At 48.6% G+C, this 22,254-nt stretch overlaps 1 protein-coding gene across 2 annotated transcripts in view; it reads right to left on the bottom strand.

Annotated features, from left to right (window-relative positions):
• The window catches only part of LOC144609398 (neuroligin-2-like), a 72,573-nt gene that overhangs the window by 20,191 nt on the left and 30,128 nt on the right, over nucleotides 1–22,254 (bottom strand). Inside the window, exon 2 of one of the 2 annotated variants that reach the window (XM_078427863.1) lies at nucleotides 17,335–17,391. The exons of the other annotated variant lie outside the window; for it this stretch is intronic. Coding sequence (XP_078283989.1) covers nucleotides 17,367–17,391 — 25 coding nt within the window. The 3' untranslated portion in view covers nucleotides 17,335–17,366. The remainder of the gene's footprint in view (nucleotides 1–17,334; nucleotides 17,392–22,254) is intronic. 2 annotated transcript variants of the gene reach the window in all.

Raw genomic sequence — 22,254 nt, 5'->3', positions numbered from 1 at the left:
CACTGCTCTCTGGTTGTGGTGGGATGGTTCAGTTGCCTGATAACAGCCGGGAAGAAACTGCCCCTGAATCTGGAGGTGTGCGTTTCCACACTTCTGTACCTCTTGCCCCGATGGGAGAGGGGAGAAGAGGGAGTGGCCGGGGGTGAGACTGGTCCTTGATGATGCTGCTGGCCTTGCCGAGGCAGCGTGAGGTGTAGATGGAGTCGGTGGGAGGGAGGTTGGTTTGTGTGATGGTCTGGGCTGCTGGCCTTGCCGAGGCAGCGTGAGGTGTAGATGGAGTCGGTGGGAGGGAGGTTGGTTTGTGCGATGGTCTGGGCTGCTGGCCTTGCCGAGGCAGCGTGAGGTGTAGATGGAGTCGGTGGGAGGGAGGTTGGTTTGTGCGATGGCCCACAATTCTCAGCGATCTCTTGCGGGTCTCGGATGGAGCTGTTCCCAAACCGGGCTGTGATGCGTCCCAATAAAATGCTTTCCGCGGCGCATCTGTGGAAGTTGGTGAGAGTTGTTCGGGAGACGCCCAACTTCCTGAGCCTTCTACGGAAGTAGAGGCGTTGGTTTGCAGGTGAAGGTTTGAAGGTTTAAGTGTATTACCATCACGTGTACTGAGGTACAGTGAAAGTGTTTTGCATGCTGTCAAAACTCGGTTCATGTAACGATTTTAGTTTAGTTTAGAGATACAGTGCGGAAACAGGCCCTTCGGCCCACCGGGTCCGCGCCGCCCAGCGATCCCCGCACACTAACACTATCCCACACACACACTCGGGACAATTTACACTTACACAAAGCCAATTAACCTACAAACCTGCACGTCTTTGGAGTGTGGGAGGAAACCGAAGATCTCGGAGAAAACCCACGCGGGTCACGGGGAGAACGTACAAACTCCGTACAGACGGCGCCCATGGTCGGGATGGAACCCGGGACTCCGGCGCGGCGAGCGCTGTCAGGCGGCAACTCTACCGCTGCGCCACCGTGACCGCCCACACTCGGACTTGATCCCGACTACATGGAGTTTGTACGCTCTCCCCGTGACCCGCGTGGGTTTCCTCCGAGATCTTCGGTTTCCTCCCGCACTCCAAAGACGTGCAGGTTTGTAGCTTAATTTGCTTGCTGTAAATGTAAAATTGTCCCTAGTGTGTGTGTGGGATAGTGTTAGTGTGCGGGGATCGCTGGACGGCGCGGACTCGATGGGCCGAAGGGCCTGTTTCCGCACTGTATCTCTAATCTAAACTAAACTAAACTATTCATATGAAATTGGAAAGAGTGCAGAGAAGATTTACGAGGATGTTGCCAGGACTCGAGGGGCCTGAGCTACAAGGAGAGGTTGGAGCAGGCTGGGACTCTATTCCTTGGAGCGCAGGAGGATGAGGGGCGATCTTATAGAGGTGCACAAAATCATGAGAGAAACAGATCGGGTAGACGCACAGAGTCTTTTACCCAGAGTGGGGGAATCGAGGACCAGAGGACATAGGTTTAAGGTGAAGGGGGAAAAGATTTAATAGGAATCTGAGGGGTAACTTTTTCACACAGAGGGTGGTGGGTGTATGGAATGAGCTGCCGGAGGAGGTAGTTGAGGCTGGGACTATCCCAACGTTTAAGAAACAGTTAGACAGGTACATGGATAGGACGGGTTTGGAGGGATGTGGGCCAAACCTGGAGTACTGTGTGCAGTTTTGGTCTCCAAATTTGAGGAAGGATATTCTTGCTTTGGAGGGCGTGCAGCGTAGGTTCACTAGGTTAATTCCCGGAATGGCGGGACTGTCGTATGTTGAAAGGCTGGAGCGATTGGGCTTGTATACACTGGAATTTAGAAGGATGAGGGGGGATCTTATTGAAACATATAAGATAATTAGGGGATTGGACACATTAGAGGCAGGAAACATGTTCCCAATGTTGGGGGAGTCCAGAACAAGGGGCCACAGTTTAAGAATAAGGGGTAGGCCATTTAGAACGGAGATGAGGAAGAATTTTTGTCAGTCAGAGAGCGGTGAAGGTGTGGAATTCTCTGCCTCAGAAGGCAGTGGAGGCCAGTTCGTTGGATGCTTTCAAGAGAGAGCTGGATAGAGCTCTTAAGGATAGCGGTGTGAGGGGGTATGGGGAGAAGGCAGGAACGGGGTACTGATTGAGAGTGATCAGCCATGATCGCATTGAATGGCGGTGCTGGCTCGAAGGGCTGAATGGCCTACTCCTGCACCTATTGTCTATTGTCTATTGTAACGCAGGCAGGTTGGACGAATGTAGCTGGAACATGTTGGTCGGTGTGGGCAAGTTGGGCCGAAGGGCCTGTTTCCACACTGTTTCTATGACTCTGTGTGTGTGTGTGTGTGTATATTTTATATCTATATACAGCGCAAAATTTGCCATCTGCACTCAATTTGTACGTGGAAATCAGAAGCAATGGCAAATGGCTATCAAGAATGGAATGTAATGAGTACAGACAAGTTTAATAGATTCACATAATCCTATCAGGAATGCTGAATGAAATCCCGCACTCAGGATTATGGGATCGAGGATTGGATATGATTAGAAAAGTTTTATATGGTATTGATTGAAACTCAATAGACACATTTCACAGAGTCCATTAAACCCCATTAACAAAGGGGAGTGAAATCCATTGAAAACCATCTAATCTGGAGTCTGGAGCAGGGAACTGCAGATGCTGGTTTAAACCAAAGATAGCCACAAAATGCTGGAGTAACGGGCAGTATCTCTGGGGAGCAGGAATGGGTGACTTTTCGGGTCGGGACCAGCGGTTGCCAACTTCCTCACTCCCAAATAAGGGACAAAGGGTGACGTCACCGCCCCGCGCCCCACGTGACCTCACCCAGCCAGCGGCCACCTGCTCCCGCTCCACCAATGGTGGCCGCACGGGCCGGGAGGCGGGTTGCTAGGCAACATCCGTTAGACGGCGCGCGGACCTCCGGGCCTACACTGTCCGGGACTACAGCGCCCCCCGGGCCTACAGTGTCCGGGCCTACAGTGTCCGGGCCTACAGTGTCCGGGCCTACAGTGTCCGGGCCTACAGTGTCCGGGCCTACAGTGTCCGGGCCTACAGTGTCCGGGCCTACAGTGTCCGGGCCTACAGTGTCCGGGCCTACAGTGTCCGGGCCTACAGTGTCCGGGCCTACTGTGTCCGGGCTTACAATGTCCGGGGCTACAGTGTTTGGGACTACAGTGTCCGGGCCTACAGTGTCCGGGCCTACAGTGTCCGGGCCTACAGTGCTCCCCAGGCCTACAGTGTCCGGGCCTACAGTGTCCGGGCCTACATGCTCCCCAGGCCTACAGTGTCCGGGCCTACACAGTCCTGGCCAACTGTGTCCGGGCCTAGTACCGTACTGGGAGCCAGTGGAGAGAGGCCAGAATCGGGGTGATGTGGTCCCTTTTACGGGCGCCCGTCAGGAGTCTCGCTGTGGCGTTTTGTACCAGTTGCAGGCGCGACAGGGACGATTGGCTGATCCCTCTGATCACAGAGGGCTGTGGAGGCCACAAGTCAGTGGATATTTTTAAGGCAAGAGATGGACAGATAGATTCTTGATCAGTGCGGGTGTCAGGGGTTATGGGGAGAAGGCGGGAGAATGGGGTTGGGATGGTGGTGGGGGCCTGGAACGCGCTGCCAAGGGGTGGTGGTGGAGGCAGATGCCATAGTGGTGTTTCAGAGAGTTATGGACAGACGCGGGGATATGCAGGAAATGGAGGGATTATGGATCACCTGAACGCAGATAAGGGATGGGTCGGAACGAACTGTAGATGCTGTTTTGCGCTGAAGATGGACACAAAAGGCTGGAGTAACTCAGCGGGACAGGCAGCATCTCTGGAGAGAAGCAATGGGTGACGTTTCAGTCTGAAGAAGGGTCTCGACCTGAAACGTCACCCTATTCCTTCTCTCCGGAGAAGCTGCCCGACCCGCTGAGTTACTCCAGCTTTTTGTGATGTCCTCCATCTTAATAACTTCTCTTTTGACTCCTCCCACTTCAATAAAAAGCAGTCTTATAGAGGTGTACAATGTCATGAGAGGAATAGATCGGGTAGACGCACAGAGTCTCTTGCCCAGAGTAGGGGAATTGAGGACCAGAGGACATGGGTTCAAGGTGAAGGAGGAAAAGATTTAATAGGAATCCGAGGGGTAACTTTTCCACACAGAGGCCGGTGGGTGTGTGGAACGAGCTGCCGGAGGAGGTAGTTGAGGCTGGGACTATCCCAACGTTTAAGAAACAGTTGGACAGGTACATGGACAGGACAGGTTAGGAGGGATATGGACCGAGCGCAGGCAGGTGGGACTAGTGTAGATGGGGCATGTTGGTCGGTGTGGGCAGGTGGGACTAGTGTAGATGGGGCATGTTGGCTGGTGTGGGCAGGTGGGATTAGTGTAGATGGGTCATGTTGGTCAGTGTGGGCAGGTGGGATCTAGTGTAGATGGGGCATGTTGGTCGGTGTGGGCAGGTGGGACTAGTGTAGATGGGGCATGTTGGTCGGTGTGGGCAGGTGGGACTAGTGTAGCTGGGACATGTTGGCCGGTGTGGGCGGGTGGGACTAGTGTAGATGGGGCATGTTGGCTGGTGTGGGCAAGTTGGGCCAAAGGGCCTGTTTCCACACTGTGTCACTCTATGACTCCACAAGATGCTGCCTGTCCCGCTGAGTTACTCCAGCATTTTGTGTCGATCGTCAGAAAGGTGATAGTCTTGGCAACATGTTGGGCAAAGACACTGTGGGCCGAAGGGCCTGTTCTTGTTGCTGCACTCAATGTATTCCAGCATCTGCAGTCTCTGGTGTTTAGAGATAGAGCACGGAAACAGGCCCTTCGGCCCACCTAGTCTAGGCCGACCAGCGATCCCCGCACACTAACACTACTCTATAAAAGAGGGACAGAGACCTGGATTCGAGTGGATGTGGAGAGGATGTTTCCACTAGTGGGAGAGTCTAGGACTAGAGGGCACAGCCTCAGAATTTAAAGGACGTTCCTTTAGGAAGGAGATGAGGAGGAATTTCTTTAGTCAGAGGGTGGTGAATCTGTGGGATTCTTTGCCACAGACGGCTGTGGAGGCCACAAGTCAGTGGACATTGTTAAGGCAGAGATAGATAGATTCTTGATTAGTGCGGGTGTCGTGGGAGAAACCGGAGAAACGGGGACTGGACCGGGAACAGGGGTCTGCCTTTCTCCGGAATACCGAACTGGTATGGATGGGTCAGGAGTCGAAGTGGAGATTGGCCCGGTCGGGAATGCCGGACTGACCCCTGGGTGGCGGTCCGGAAGGGGACCACGACATGTCACGCGATTCAGGATCGGGAAATCAGGAGCGGGAGGTCGGAACTGAGGTGCCCACCAGGTCTGGCCCGGATTTGAAATGGGGAACCGGATGGAGAATTCCAATTCGCGGGATGGTGGGATTTTGTGTACAAAATCACGAGAGGAAATGATCGGGTAGACGCACAGGGTCTCTTGCCCAGAGTAGAGGAATCGAGGACCAGAGGACATGGGTTCAAGGTGAAGGGGAAAAGATTTAATAGGAATCTGATGGGTAACTTTTTCCACACAGAGGGTGGTGGGTGTATCCCAACGTTTAAGAAACAGTTGGACAGGTACATGGATAGGACAGGTTTGGAGGGATATGTACCAAACGCGGGCAGGTGGGACTAGTGTAGCTGGGACATGTTGGCCGGTGTGGGCGAGTTGGGCCGAAGGGCCTGCTTCCACGATGTATCACTCTATGACTCTATGACTGACATATGATGAAAGAATGGGTCGACTGGGCTTGTATTCACTGGAATTTAGAAGGATGAGATATTATAGAAACATAAATTTCTTAAGGTATTAGACAGGCTAGATGCAGAAAAAATGTTCCCTATGTTGGGGGAGTCCAGAACCAGGGGTCACACAGTTTAAGAATAAGGGGTCGGCCATTTAGGACTGAGATGAGGAAAAAACGTTTTCACCCAGAGAGTTGTGAATCTGTGGAATTCTCTGCCTCAGAAGGCAGTGGAGGCCAATTCACTGGATGTTTTCAAGAGAGAGTTAGATTTAGCTCATGGGGCTAACGGAATCAAGGGATGTGGGGAGAAAGCAGGAACGGGGTACTGATTCTGGATGATCAGCCATGATCATATTGAATGGTGGTACTGGCACGAAGGGCCGAATGGCCTCCTCCAGCACCTATTTTCTATGTTTCTATGTTCTGAGAGCGAGATCTGGAATGGAAGGAAATAAAGGCATAGGTTGGATGGGGACGTTGAACTGGATTGGTCCGTGACCTTTGACCTTAATTGGCACGTGATCTTTGACCCGGATTGGCCTCTGCCCGTTAACCTGTATTGGTCCATGACCTTTGAACTGGATTGGCCCCTGCTCTTTGACCTGGATTGGCCTCTGACGTTTGACCTGGATTGGCCCGTGACGTTTGAACTGGATTGGCCCGTGACCTTTGACTGGGATTGTCCCGTGACCTTTGACCCGGCTTGGCCTGTGACCTGGATTGGACTCTGAACTTTGGCCTCAGTTGGCATGTGACCTTTGACCTGAATTGGCACGTGACCTTTGACCTGGTTTGGCCCGTGGCCAGGATTGGCCTCTGACCTGAATTGGCATGTGACCTTTGACCTGAATTGGCGTGTGACCTTTTGATCTGGATTGGCCTCTGACCATTGACCTGGTCTGGCCCTGGGTGCTGACCTGGATTGGCCTCATTTTGTTGCGTGCTAACCAGTCGGCAGAAGGACTGTGCACGAGGGCGGTCACGGGTGGCGCGGCGGTAGAGTTGCCGCCTTACAGAGCGCTTACAGCGCTAGAAACCCGTGTTCGATCCCGACCGCGGGCGCTGTCTGTACGGAGTTTGCACGCTCTCCCCGTGACCCGTGTGGGTTTTCTCCGGGCGCTCCGGTTCCCTCCAACACTCCAAAGACGTGCAGGTTTGGAGGTTAATCGGCTTGGTATAAAATGTAAAAGTGTCCGTCGTGTGTGTGTGTGTGTGTGTGTGTGTGTGTGTGTGTGTGTGTGTGTGTGTGTGTGTGTGTGTGGGATAGTGCCAGTGTGTGGGGATTGCTGGTCGGCACGGACCCGGTGGGCTGAAGGGCCTGTTTCCGCGCTGTAACTCTAAACTAAACTAAACTAAATTGTGAAAACAGAGGATGGGATGTGGGTGAAGTGGGGGGTGGGGGGGGGGGGGGTTGGGGGAGGGTGAATGGGTGCTAATCTATGTGGGGCACAGGTCTGGAGTGAGATAGACTGAGGCGTGGAATGGACTGGCAGTGAGTGGCTGTGTGGAAAACAAGGAGTGACTGAATCAGGACTTTAGACTTTACTTTCGAGATACAGCGCAGAAACAGGCCCTTCGGCCCACCGAGTCCGCGCCGACCAGCGATCCCCGCACACTAACACTATCCTACACAACTTACTATTTTGTTTTATAACCTACAAACCCGCACGTCTTTGGAGTGTGGGAGGAAACTCCCGAAGAAAACCCACGCAGGTCACGGGGAGAACGTGTGAACTCCGTACGGGGCCGCGCCCGTGGTCGGGATCGAACCCGGGTCTCCGGCGCTGTGAACGCTCTGAGGCAGCGGCTCTACCCGCTGCACCGCCGTGCCACAGTTAGCACTGAACATGGAGAGAGGCTGGGACACAGGGAGGGGGTCAGGCCTATCAGGAGCGCAGGGTCGGAGTGGGAACGGGAAACTCGTATTCCGGGGGCCTACAGTGTCTGGGCCTACACTGTCCGGGCCTACAATGTCAGGGCCTACAGTGTCCGGGCCTACAGTGTCCGGGCCTACAGTGTCCGTGCCTACAGTGTCCGGGCCTACAGTGTCCGGGTCTACAGTTTCTGGGCCTACAGTGTGCGGGCTTACAGTGTCCGGGCCTACAGTGTCCGGGCCTACATTGTCCGGGCCTACAGTGTCCGGGCCTACAGTGTCTGGGCCTACAGTGTCAGGGCCTACAGTGTCCGGGCCTACAGTGTCAGGGCCTACACTGTCCGGGCCTACAATGTCTGGGCCTCCAGGCCTATATTGTCTGGACCTACACTGTCCAGGCCTACAGCGTCCGGGCCTACACTGTCCAGGCCTACAGCGTCTGGGCCTACAGTGTCCAGGCCTACATCTGGAGTGAACGGAGTAGGTCTAACTTCTGGGGAGGAGACAGGTGGTACATTTAACATCTGGAATAGAGGAAGGTGGTGGATTTGAGATCTGGACCAGCAGAAGATAGCGGGGGAAACATCTGGCGGAGCAATATGGTAGATTCAACATCTGGGGGGAAAGGCAAACATGTGGTGGATGGGGTGGAGGGGAAGAAGATGGATGGAACATCGGATGTAGAGGAGCAAAGGAGGGCCACATCTGGAGTCGAGGAGGTCGGTGGCATCAACATCTGGAATAGAGGTGACGGATTTGACAGGTGGATTAGTGGCGGGGGGGGGGGCAGCACCTGGGGTGGTGACAGATGGTGGTTTTCAACATCTGGAGGAAGAGTAGACCCAGCCTCTGAAGCGGGGATGGATTAAACATCTGGAATGAAGGAGGGGGGTCGAGTGGAGGAAGATGGTCGATTTAACGTCTGCGGGCGAGGAAGAGTGGAGCCCCAACATCTGGGGAGGAAGATGGTGGGTTCAACATCTGGAATCAAGGACTGGCGGGTTTGACTTGGATCCGCAGATTGGGGCAACATCTGGAATCGAGGAACATGGTGGATTCAACATCCAAAGGGGAGAAAGGGTATGGCCTCTGGTGCAGTGGGAGGTGATGGGTTGAACATCTGGAATGGAGAGAAGGGGTGAACATCTGGAGTAGGGGAAGATGGTTATGTTAACATCTGGAGGGGAGGAAGAGGGGAGGCCAAACATCTGGGGGGAAGATGGTGGATTCAACTGGGGAGCAAGAGGTGGCCCAATATCTGGAGAGGGACAAAGTGCTGGAGTAACTCAGTGGAACGGGCAGCATCTCTGGAGAGAAGGAATGGGTGGCATTTTGGGTCAAGACCTTTCTTCAGACTTTGGGCTTCAACATCTGGAATAGGGGAAGGTGTTGGCTTTGGCATGTGGACCAGCAGCAGACAGGGGGCCAACTTAGAGTCATAGAGTGATACAGCTTGGAAACAGGCCCTTCGGCCCAACTTGCCCACACCGACCAACATGTCCCAACTACACTAGTCCCACCCGCCCGCGATTGGCCCATATCCCTCCAAACCTGTCCTATCCATGTACCTGACTAACTGTTTCTTAAACGATGGGATAGTCCCAGCCTCAACTACCTCCTCCGGCAGCTCGTTCCATACACCCACCACCCTCTGTGTGAAAAAGAGACCCCTCGGATTCCTATTAAATCTTTTCCACTTCACCTTGAACTCATGTGTTCTCGTCCTCGATTCCCCTACTCTGGGCAAGAGACTCTGTGCGTCTACCCGATCTATTCCTCTCATGATTTAGTACACCTCTATAAGATCTCCCTGTCATCCTTCTGCGCTCCATGGACTAGAGTCCCAGCCTGCTCAACCTCTCCCTTTAGCTCAGGCCTCTCGAGTCCTGGCAACATCCTCGGAATTTCTGGAGTGGAGGGCGGTCTCCACATCTGGAGTGGAGAGGGGTTGAAGAACTGGAGCGAAGGAAGATTGTTGGTTTAACATCTGGAGGGGGGAGACCCAACGAGTGGGTGCACCATCTGGACTGGGGTGGAGGAAGAGAGCGCATTCAACATCTGGGGAGGAAGAGATGACCAACATCTGGAGAGGAGGAAGGGGAGGCACAACATCTGGAGTGGAGGAACAGAGCGGGCCCAGCTTCTGGGGTGAGGGAAGAGTGTGCATTCAACATCTGGGGAGGAAGAGATGACCAACATCTGGAGAGGAGGAAGGGGGGGACACAACATCTGAGGAGGGCAGTGGCGGATTCAACATCTGGAGGTGGATTTGACACCTGGTGGAGGAAGAGTAGATCCAGCTGCTGGAGCAGCGGTGAGATGATGGGTTCAACATCTGGAATGGAGAGGGCAAGGAGCTAAGCAGGGGGGGGAGAGATGGTGGATTCAACATCTGGACAGGAGGCAGGGAAGCTCTACATCTGGAGCAGAGGGGGTGGACTCAACATCTGGAGGGGAAACGAGGGGGCTCATCACCTGGGGGGGAGGAACACGGTGCATCCAACATCTGGAGGAACATCTGGGAAGAGGGAGATGGTGGCTTTGACATGTGGATCAGTGGTGGAGATGGGACAACATAATTTGAGGAAGGACGTCCTTGCTATTGAGGCAGTGCAGCGTAGGTTCACCAGGTTAATCCCTGGGATGGCGGGACTGTCATATGATGAAAGAATGGAAAGACTGGGCTTGTATTCACTGGAGTTTAGAAGGATGAGAGGGGGATCTTATAGAGACGTATAAAATTGTAAAAGGACTGGGACAAGCTAGATGCAGGAAAAATGTTCCCAATGTTGGGTGAGTCCAGAACCAGGGGCCACACACAGTCTAAGAATAAAGGGGAGGCCATTTAAAACTGAGGTGAGAAAAAACTTTTTCACCCAGAGAGTTGTGAATTTGTGGAATTCTCTGCCACAGAGGGCAGTGGAGGCCAAATCACTGGATGGATTTAAAAGAGAGTTAGATAGAGCTCTAGGGGCTAGCGGAATCAAGGGGTATGGGGAGAAGGCAGGCACGGGTTACTGATTGTGGATGATCAGCCATGATCACAATGAAAAGGAGGTGCTGGCTCGAAGGGCCGAATGGCCTCCTCCTGCACCTATTTTCTATGTTTCTATGTTAACATCTGGAGTGGAGGAAGATGGTGGGCTGGCAGTGACTAGCGGAGTTCCGCAGGTCTCGGTGCTGGGAAACATGACACTTCACGTTGTATATTAATGATTTGGACGAGGGGGTTGTAGGCCTTGTGGCCAAGTTTGCAGATGATGCGAAGATAGGTGAAGGGGCAGGTTGTGGAGAGAAAGCAGGGACTCTGCAGAAGGACGTGGACAGGTTGGGAGAGTGGGCAGATGGAACGCAGTGTAGTAGAGTACGGTTGCCAACTGTCCCGTATTAGCCGGGACTTCTCGTATTTTTGCCTAAATTGGTTTGTCCCGTACGGGACCGCCCGTGTCCTGTATTAGGCCCAGGGGGCGTTGAAGGCCCAGACGCTGTAGGCCCAGGGGGCGTTGAAGGCCCGGACGCTGTACACCCGGACATTGTAGGCCCGGACAGTGTAGGCCCGGACACTATAGACCCGGACACTGTAGGCCCGGACGCTGTAGGCCCGGACACTGTAGGCCCGGACACTGTAGGCCCAGACGCTGTAGGCCCGGACACTGTAGGCCCGGACGCTGTAGGCCCGGACGCTGTAGGTCCGGACACTGTAGGCCCGGACGCTGTAGGCCTGGAGGCTGTAGGTCCGGACACTGCAGGTCCGGACACTGCAGGTCTGGACAGTGTAGGCCTAGCAACCCGCCTCCCGGCCCGGGCGGCCGCTATTGGTGGAGCGGGAGCACGTGGCCGCTGGCTGGGTGAGGTCACGTGGGGCGCGGGGCAGTGACGTCACCCTTTGTCCCTTATTTGGGAGTGAGATAGGTGGCAATCCTATAGCAAAGTGTGGAGTCCTGCATTTTGGTAGAAGGAATAAAGGCATAGACTATTTTATAAATGGAGAGAGGATCCAGAAATCGAAGGACTTGGGAGTGCTGGTGCAAGATTCCCAGTAGGTTAATCTGCAAGTCGAATAGGTAGTAAGGAAAGCAAACTCGATGCTAGCATTTATATCAAGAGGGCTTGTATACAATAAACAGGGATGTAAATGCTGAGGCTCTATAAGGTGCTGGTCAGGCCTAATACTGTCGGCAAATTTGGGCCCCATATCTGAAGAAGGATGTGCTGGCTCTGGAGAGGGTCCAGAGGAGGTTTACAAGAACTAACCCAGGAATGAGTGGGTTGACCTACGAAGAGCGTTTGTACTCGCTGGAGTTTAGAAGAATGAGGGAGGGACCTCATTGAAACGCACAGAACAGTGAGCGGCCTGGATAGAGTGGATGTGGAGAGGATGTTTCCACTAGTGGGAGAGTCTAGGACCAGAGGGCACAGCCTCAGAATTAAAGGGCGTTCCTTTAGGAAGGAGATGAGGAGGAATTTCTTTAGTCAGAGGGTGGTGAATCTGTGGGATTCTTTGCCACAGACGGCTGTGGAGGCCACAAGTCAGTGGATATTTTTAAGGCAGAGACAGATAGATTCTTGATCAGTGCGGGTGTCAGGGGTTATGGGGAGAAGGCAGGAGAATGGGGTTAGGGAGGGAGAGATAGATCAGCCATGATTGAATGGCGGACTACACTTAGACATGTTGGGCAAAATGGCCGCATTCTACTCCTACAACGTACGAGCTTTCGAAGATTGGATCAACTCCTCACTTGGGACGGAGTCTCGAAAGGAACTGCAGATGCTGGTTTAAACCAAAGGTAGACACACATCTGACCAACTCTCCACACAGAAAGAATTTGTGGGTGGGGGGGAGTTGGGGGGGGGGGGGGGGGGGGGGGTGGGTGGAGTAGACCAGATGGGAAATGGCACTGAGTCATAGAGTCACAGAGTCACCGACTCAGAGTGACACAGTGTGGAAACAGGCCCTTCGGCCCAACTTGCCCACACTGGCCAACAATGTCCCACCTACACTAGTCCCACCTGCCCGCGTTTGGCCCACATCCCTCCAAACATGTCCTATCCATGTACCTGTCTAACTGTTTCTTGAACGTCGGGATAGTCCCAGCCTCAACTACCTCCTCCGGCAGCTCGTTCCATACACCCACCACCCTCTGTGTCAAAAAGTTACCCCTCGGATTCCAACTAAATCTTTTCACCTTAGAACTGGGTCTCCTTGTTCATCAGTCACTGAAAGTAAGCATGCAGGAGTTGAGTATAGGAGCAAAGAGGTCCTTCTGCAGTTGTACAGGGCCCTGGTGAGACCGCACCTGGAGTATTGTGTGCAGTTTTGGTCTCCAAATTAGAGGAAGGACATTCTTGCTATTGAGGGCGTGCAGCGTAGGTTCACCAGGTTAATTCCCGGAATGGTGGGACTGTCATGTGTTGAAAGACTGGAGCGACTAGGCTGGAATTTTGAAGGATGAGAGGGGATCATTGAAACATATAAGATTATTAAGGGATTGGACACGTTAGAGGCAGGAAACATGTTCCCAATGTTGGGGGAGTCCAGAACAAGGGGCCACAGTTTAAGAATAAGGGGCAGGCCATTTAGAACGGAGATGAGGAAAAACCTTTTTCAGTCAGACAGTTGTAAATCTGTGGAATTCTCAGCCTCAGAAGGCAGTGGAGGCCAATTCTCTGAATGCATTCAAGAGAGAGCTGGATAGAGCTCTTAAGGATAGCGGAGTCAGGGGGTATGGGGAGAAGGCAGGAACGGGGTACTGATTAAGAATGATCAGCCATGATCACATTGAATGGCGGTGCTGGCTCGAAGGGCCGAGCGGCCTCCTCCTGCACCTATTGTCTAATGTCTATTCATCTTAAACCTATGTCCTCTGGTCCTCGATTCCCCAACTCTGGGCCAGAGACTCTGTGCGTCTACCCGATCTGTTCCTCTCATGATTTTGTGCACCTCTAAAAGATCTCCCCTCATCCTCCTGCGCTCCAAGGAATAGAGACCCAGCCTGCCCCAACCTCTCCCTGTAGCTCACACCCTCTAGTCCTGGCAACATCCTCGTAAATCTTCTCTGCACCCTCATTGTAGGAGGTTTACTGTGGGAGCATCGAGGTTTACTGTCTCCTGGCGTTACGGGGAGAAGGCGGTGTGGATGGGAGGGGTGGAGAGATGGGGATGGTACGCCTGTTTCCACTCTGAATCACTCTGAATCTTTGATCAAATCAAAATAGGACGTACAGGGTAAATGGTAGGGAATTGAGGAATGCAGTGGAACAGAGGGATCTGGGAATAACTGTGCATTGTTCCCTGAAGGTGGAATCTCATGTGGATAGGGTGGTGAAGAAGGCGTTTGGTATGCTTGCCTTTATAAATCAGAGCATCGAATATAGAAGTTGGGATGTAATGTTGAAATTGTACAGGGCATTGGTGAGGCCGAGTCTGGAGTATGGTGTGCAGTTCTGGTCGCCAAATTATAGGAGGGATGCCGACAAAATGGAGAGGGTACAGAGGAGATTTACTAGAATGTTGCCTGGGTTTCAGCACTTAAGCTACAGAGAGAGGTTGAACAGGTTGGGTCTTTATTCTTTGGAGCGTAGAAGGTTGAGGGGGGACTTGATAGAGGTTTTAAAATTTTTAAGAGGGACGGACAGAGTTGACGTGGGTAGGCTTTTCCCTTTGAGAGTGGGGAAGATTCCAACAAGGGGACATAGCTTCAGAATTAAGGGACAAAAGTTTAGGGGTAACATGAGGGGTAACTTCTTTACTCAGAGGGTGGTGGCTGTATGGAATGGGCTTCCGGTGGAAGTGGTGGAGGCAGGCTCGATTTTATTATTTAAGAGTAAATTGGATAGGTAGATGGATAGGAGGGGATTGGAGGGTTATGGTCTGAGAGTAGGTAGATGAGACTAGGTCAGAGACAGTGGTCGGCGTGGACTGGTAGGGCCGGACGGGCCTGTTTCCGTGCTGTAATTGTTTTATGGTTATATGGTTATATGGTTTTGACTCTATGACTCTAAAGCCATTTCCCAAGGCCTAATTCTGCTCTTAACCCCTGCCTGCCTGCTCCCCATATCCCTTGATTCCGCTAGCCCCTAGAGCTCTATCTAACTCTCTCTTAAATCCATCCAGTGATTTGGCTTCCACTGCCCTCTGTGGCAGGGAATTCCACAAATTCACAACTCTCTGGGCGAAAATGTTCCTTCTCACCTCAGTTTTAAATGGCCTCCCCTTTATTCTTAGACTGTGTGTGTGTGTAGCCCCTGGTTTTGGACCCCCCCGACATTGGGAACATTTTTCCTGCATCTAGACTGTCCAGTCCTTTTATAATTTTATATGTTTCTATAAGATCCCCTCTCACCCTTCTAAACTCCAGTGAATACAAGCCTAGTCTTTTCAATCTTTCCTCATATGACAGTCCCGCCATCCCAGAGATCAATCTCGTGAACCTACGCTGCACTGCCTCAATTACAAGGACGTCCTTATTCAAGTGTGATGGGACGAGGAGGGGGTAGGAGGATGGGGGGGTGTGGGGGGGTAGTAGAGGGGGTTCCTGACCAACGCAGGGTGGGTCTGGCTTAGGATCGACCCACTAGGGGTGCTTTGAGGAATAATTGGCCTCCAGCTGACCATATCTAACTATTGGATGAGAGGGGATATTATCGAGACGTATAAAATGTTGTGGACGATCAGCCATGATCACAATGAATGGCGGTGCTGGCTCAAAGGGCCGAATGGCCTCCTCCTGCACCTATTTTCTATGTTTCTATGTTTCTATTTGTGACCTAACACTACAAATTTCCCTTTTGAGATTGGAACTGCTGGTTCATTAGTGATAGGAGCAGAATTAGGCCATTCGGCCCATCAAGTCTACTCCGCCATTCAATCATGGCTGGTCTATCTCTCCCTCCTAACCCCATTCTCCTGCCTTCTCCCCATAACCCCTGACACCCGCACTAATCAAGAATCTATCTATCTCTACCTGTAAAATACCCACTGACTTGTGGCCTCCACAGCCGTCTGTGGCAAAGAATTCCACAGATTCACCGCCCTCTGACTGAAGAAATTCCTCCTCATCTCCTTCCTAAAGGAACGTCCTTTAATTCTGAGGCTGTGCCCTCTGGTCCTAGACTCTCCCACTAGTGGAAACATCCTCTCCACATCCACTCTATCCAGGCCGCTCACTGTTCGGTAAGTTTCGATGAGGTTCCCCCCCCCCCCCCTCCCCTGATATCAAAGAGGACAAAGAATCTCATACACACACGCATACACACACACACACACACACACACACACATGTGAAATAAGGCATGACTAGTTACACACGCACACACGCACTAATGCACACAATAACATGCACACATAAGCAACCATTCACACACATACATGTATGCATGTGCAGGAAGGAACTGCAGATGCTGGTTTAAACCGAAGATAGGCACAAAGTGCTGGAGTAACTCAGCGGGTCAGGCAGCATCTCTGGAGAGAAATTATCCCTGACGTTTTGGATTTGAGGAAGGGTTTCTCCCCGAAACGTCACCGATCCCCTTTCTCCAGAGACGCTGTCAGACCCGCTGAGTTACTCCATCTTGTCTTTGTGCATGTATGCGTGTTACACGTACAATAACGAACACACGCGCGCATGTGCACTCACACACACACATATGTACACGTTGTTTCACATGTACAATAACGCACATACACGACACACACAAAGCACGCGTGTGCACGATCGTACACGCGCCCACACGTGAAGCACGCACGTGTACGCACACACAACGGCCGGCATGCACGCTAACGTGCCTGTATATACACAGACACACTCGCGTGCACACAGACACGCCTGTGTACACACACACACACACACACACACACACAGGCAGGTGTGCACGCAAACGTGCCTGTATATACACAGACACACTCGCGTGCACACAGACACGCCTGTGTACACACAGACACACACACACACAGGCAGGTGTGCACACAAAAGTGCCTGTGTACACAGACACACACACACAAACACGCACATGCACACATTTACAAACACAAAGACATGCACACACATCCCATAGTCAAAACATTGCTTCAAAATATCATTGCCATTTGCATGATGTCACGATTGGTTACCAGATTAAGATTACAGTCTAAATCTCGCTCGATTTCTCACTTCACCCTCTCGTTTTCTCTCCCCCCTCCCCAAGCTCTCTCTCCTCCTCCTCCTCCTCCTCCCAGTCCGATCCCATATCCCCCACCCATCCACCCACCCACCCCACCCACACACCTGCACTTTTTTTTTTTTTTTAAATCTTTCCGTTTATGGTCTCAAAATGAGAGAGAGAGGTGGGGGGGGGGGGGGGGGGGGGTTTAAAAAAATCCAAAAACATTCCTTTTGGGTTCTGTTTGAATAAAACCATCGCTCGCTCGTTGTAGCCAGACCGTCAAGAAGCTCACGTAACACGAAAACCGACTGGTTTCGAGGTAACAAGAACGCGGGTGGGGGGGGGAGGGGGGGGGGGAGAGGGTTAAAAAAAAGCACATTCATCGAAAGAGAGTGCAAAAAAGTTTCGGAAGATGAGGAAAAAAAAAAGAGGAAGAAGGGCTTTCGAAATAATTTTTTTTTAAACAAAACACTTTCGAAGGAGGGGGGTGAGGGTAGGGGTAGGGTTTGGGGGGGTGGGGGTGGGGTGGGGGAGTGGTGGGTAATATCATTAACATGCGTTTGGTTAAAAAAAAAATACCTTCATCTTCAACATCACGAAATGCTCCATTATCATCTGTTTTTTTTGTTAACGGACCTAAGATCAAAATAAGATGAGAGGAGAAAAAGACATTTCAAAAACCATAATTTGTCTGTTCTTTTCGTTTCCCGTCAAAACCACTTCTCTTTTTTGTTTTCTTTTTCTTTTTCGTTGTTTAAAAAAAAAATTTTTTTTTAAAAAAAGACACATTCAAGAATCGATGTCCAAAAAAAATTCCTGAGGAGAAGATTTTTTCCCTTGCTCCAAAAAAAGATAAAAAACCAAGACAACATGGAAAACATATAAGAAAAGACATTCTTTTTAGTGCATTTCGGTTATCGGCAAGTTTCACAAAAGTGTGGAGGAGGAGGAGGGGGGGGGGGGGGGTGGGGTGGGGAATATATATATATATATATATATATATCTAAACGTCAAAAAAAAGAAGAGAAGATTTCAAACCCCTCCGCCCAGCTTCGCTGGCAAGAAAACCAAACGGAGATTTCAGCTGGCGTCCCTCTCAAGAGTTCTTGAGGCGCGTCGAGAAGAGATTGCTTTGCACAAAATGGAGTCCGTCGTCGCCATTTCTCAACGAAACAAAATGGCCACCAAAGTATGTCAATGCCTTTGCTAGTCCTGCGTTTGCCCTCCTGAGCCTAGATTCCAGCCGCAAGACGTCGTGTGTTTTCAAAGAGGGATTAAAAAATATATAATAGAAACATAGAAAACAGGTGCAGGAGGAGGCCATTTGGCCCTTCGAGCCAGCAACGCCATTCATTGTGATCATGGCTGATCATCCACAATCAGTAACCCGTGCCTGCCTTCTCCCCGTACCCCTTGAATCCACAAGCCCCTAGAGCTTTATCTAGCTCTCTCTTAAATCCATCCAGTGATTTGGCCTCCACTGCCCTCTGTGGCAGAGAATTCCACAAATTCACAACTCTCTGGGTGAAAAAGTGTTTTCCAACCTCAGTTTTAAATGGCCTCCCCTTTATTCTTAGACTGTGTGTGGCCCCTGGTTCTGGACTCCCCCAACATTGGGAACATTATTCCTGCATCTAGCTTGTCCAGTCCTTTTAATCTCCTTTCTCCTAATAATCTCCTTTCGTGAAAATTAAGAGCTGGTTCTTGCCTCCCGGACCTGTCTGTGCCTCATTAGATTGGCTGCGCTGTTGAAACCTGGGCTCCAAGGTCTTTAATCTAATAAGGTTAATAACCTAATGGTTATTAACTTAATAACCGACCTGTTATTAAGTACAGGTGCTTCTCGATTTACACCGGGGTTACGGTCCATCGTAAGCCAAAAATATCTTAAGTCGTCGAGGCATCGTAAGTCAAGGAGCATCTGTAGTCATCACCCAGGTGTCAGGAGAATCTGACCCCTCCCGCATCTTTCATGAGCTAGACACGAGGAACTGCAGATGCTAGCGTGCGACAGCAACAACAAAAAAGACACAAAGTGCTGGAGTAACTCAGCGGGTCCCCGGTGAACATGAACGAGTGACGTTTCGGGTCGGGACCCTTTTCTTCGGACTGGTCCCAGCACAGAGCTCCACTGGGTTCTCTACAGAATGGCCTGTTTCCATGTTGTATCACTAAACTAAACTAGACTAAACTAAACTAAACTAAACTAACTTATACTAAACTGAACTGAACTAAACTGAACTAAACTGAACTGAACAAAAATAAAGTGAACTGAACTAAACTGAACCAACTTATACTAAACTGAACTAAATTAAACTAAACGGAACTAAGTTATACTAAGCTGAATTAAACTAAACTAAACTGAACTGAACTGAACTAAACTAACTTATACTAAACTGAGCTAAACTAAACTAAAGTAAACTAAACTAAACTATGAACTAAATTAAACTAAACCAGCTTATACTAAACGGAACTAAACTGAACTAAATTAAACTAAACTAAACTGAACTAAATTATCCTAAACTAAACTGAACTATACTAAACTGAACTAAACTATACTAAACTATACCAAAATGAACGAAACTGAACTAAATTATCCTAAACTAAACTGAACTACACTAAACTGAACTAAATTAAACTGAACTAAACTAAACTGAACTAAACTATACTAAACTAAAAACTAAACTGAATTACACTAAACTGAACTGAACTAAACTGAACTAAACTGAACTGAACTAAACTGAACTGAACTGAACTGAACTAAACTGAACTGAACTGAACTAAACTAAACTGAACTGAACTGAACTGAACTGAACTAAACAGAACTGAACAGAACTGAACTGAACTGAACTAAACTGAACTGAACTAAACTGAACTGAACTGAACTAAACTGAACTGAACTGAACTGAACTAAACTGAACTGAACTGAACTGAACTAAACTGAACTAAACTGAACTAAACTGAACTGAACTAAACAAAACTGAACAAAACTGAACTGAACTGAACTGAACTGAACTAAACTAAACTAAACTGAACTGAACTGAACTGAACTAAACTGAACTGAACTGAACTGAACTAAACTGAACTGAACTGAACTGAACTGAACTAAACTGAACTGAACTGAACTAAACAAAACTGAACTAAACTGAACTGAACTGAACTGAACTGAACTGAACTAAACCAAACTGAACTAAACTGAACCGAACTAAACTGAACTGAACTGAACTGAACTAAACTAAACTAAACAAAACTGAACTAAACTAAACTGAACTGAACTGAACTGAACTGAACTGAACTGAATTAAACTGAACTAAACTAAACTGAACTAAACTGAACTAAACAAAACTGAACTAAACTGAACTGAACTGAACTGAACTGAACTAAACTAAACTGAACTGAACTGAACTGAACTGAACTAAACAGAACTGAACAGAACTGAACTGAACTGAACTAAACTGAACTGAACTAAACTGAACTGAACTGAACTGAACTAAACTGAACTGAACTGAACTAAACTGAACTGAACTGAACTGAACTGAACTAAACTGAACTAAACTGAACTGAACTAAACAAAACTGAACAAAACTGAACTGAACTGAACTGAACTAAACTGAACTGAACTGAACTGAACTGAACTGAACTAAACTGAACTGAACTGAACTGAACTAAACTGAACTGAACTGAACTGAACTGAACTAAACAGAACTGAACTAAACTGAACTGAACTGAACTAAACTGAACTGAACTAAACTGAACTGAACTGAACTAAACTGAACTGAACTGAACTAAACTGAACTGAACTGAACTGAACTGAACTAAACTGAACTAAACTGAACTAAACTGAACTAAACTAAACAAAACTGAACAAAACTGAACTGAACTGAACTGAACTAAACTGAACTGAACTGAACTGAACTAAACTGAACTGAACTGAACTGAACTGAACTAAACTGAACTGAACTGAACTGAACTGAACTGAACTAAACTAAACAAAACTGAACTAAACTAAACTGAACTGAACTGAACTGAACTGAACTGAATTAAACTGAACTAAACTAAACTGAACTAAACTGAACTAAACAAAACTGAACTAAACTGAACTGAACTGAACTGAACTGAACTAAACAAAACTGAACTGAACTGAACTGAACTAACTTATACTAAACTGAACTAAATTAAACTAAACGGAACTAAGTTATACTAAGCTGAATTAAACTAAACTAAACTGAACTGAACTGAACTAAACTAACGGATACTAAACTGAGCTAAACTAAACTAAAGTAAACTAAACTAAACTATGAACTAAATTAAACTAAACCTGCTTATACTAAACGGAACTAAACTGAACTAAATTAAACTAAACTAAACTGAACTAAATTATCCTAAACTAAACTGAACTATACTAAACTGAACTAAACTATACTAAACTATACCAAAATGAACTAAACTGAACTAAATTATCCTAAACTAAACTGAACTACACTAAACTGAACTAAATTAAACTGAACTAAACTAAACTGAACTAAACTATACTAAACTAAAAACTAAACTGAATTACACTAAACTGAACTGAACTAAACTAAACTGAACTGAACTGAACTGAACTGAACTGAACTAAACTGAACTGAACTAAACTGAACTAAACTGAACTAAACTGAACTGAACTAAACAAAACTGAACAAAACTGAACTGAACTGAACTAAACTAAACTAAACTGAACTGAACTAAACTGAACTGAACTGAACTAAACTGAACTGAACTGAACTAAACTGAACTGAACTGAACTGAACTGAACTAAACTGAACTGAACTGAACTAAACAAAACTGAACTAAACTGAACTGAACTGAACTGAACTGAACTAAACCAAACTGAACGAAACTAAACTGAACTGAACTGAACTGAACTGAACTAAACTAAACAAAACTGAACTAAACTAAACTGAACTGAACTGAACTGAACTGAACTGAACTGAATTAAACTGAACTAAACTAAACTGAACTAAACTGAACTAAACAAAACTGAACTAAACTGAACTGAACTGAACTGAACTGAACTGAACTAAACTGAACTGAACTGAACTAAACTGAACTAAACTAAACTGAACTGAACTAAACTAAACTAAACTGAACTGAACTGAACTGAACTGAACTAAACAAAACTGAACTGAACTGAACTAAACTGAACTGAACTGAACTAAACTGAACTAAACTAAACTGAACTGAACTGAACTGAACGAACTAAACTGAACTAAACTGAACTAAACTAAACTGAACTAAACTGAACTAAACAAAACTGAACTGAACTGAACTGAACTGAACTGAACTGAAATGAACTGAACTAAACAAAACTGCAATGAAATGAACTGAACTGAACTACACTGAACTAAACTAAACTGAACTGAACTGAACTGAACTAAACTGAACTAAACTGAACTGAACTGAACTGAACAAAACAGAACTGAACTAAACTGAACTGAACTGAACTGAACTGAACTAAAC

This window comes from Rhinoraja longicauda, chromosome 34 (genome assembly GCF_053455715.1).
Source record: "Rhinoraja longicauda isolate Sanriku21f chromosome 34, sRhiLon1.1, whole genome shotgun sequence".
Classification (NCBI taxonomy): Eukaryota; Metazoa; Chordata; class Chondrichthyes; order Rajiformes; family Arhynchobatidae; genus Rhinoraja; species Rhinoraja longicauda.
Note: the sequence above shows the minus strand (reverse complement) of the source record. Positions and strands in the feature narration are given on the sequence as shown.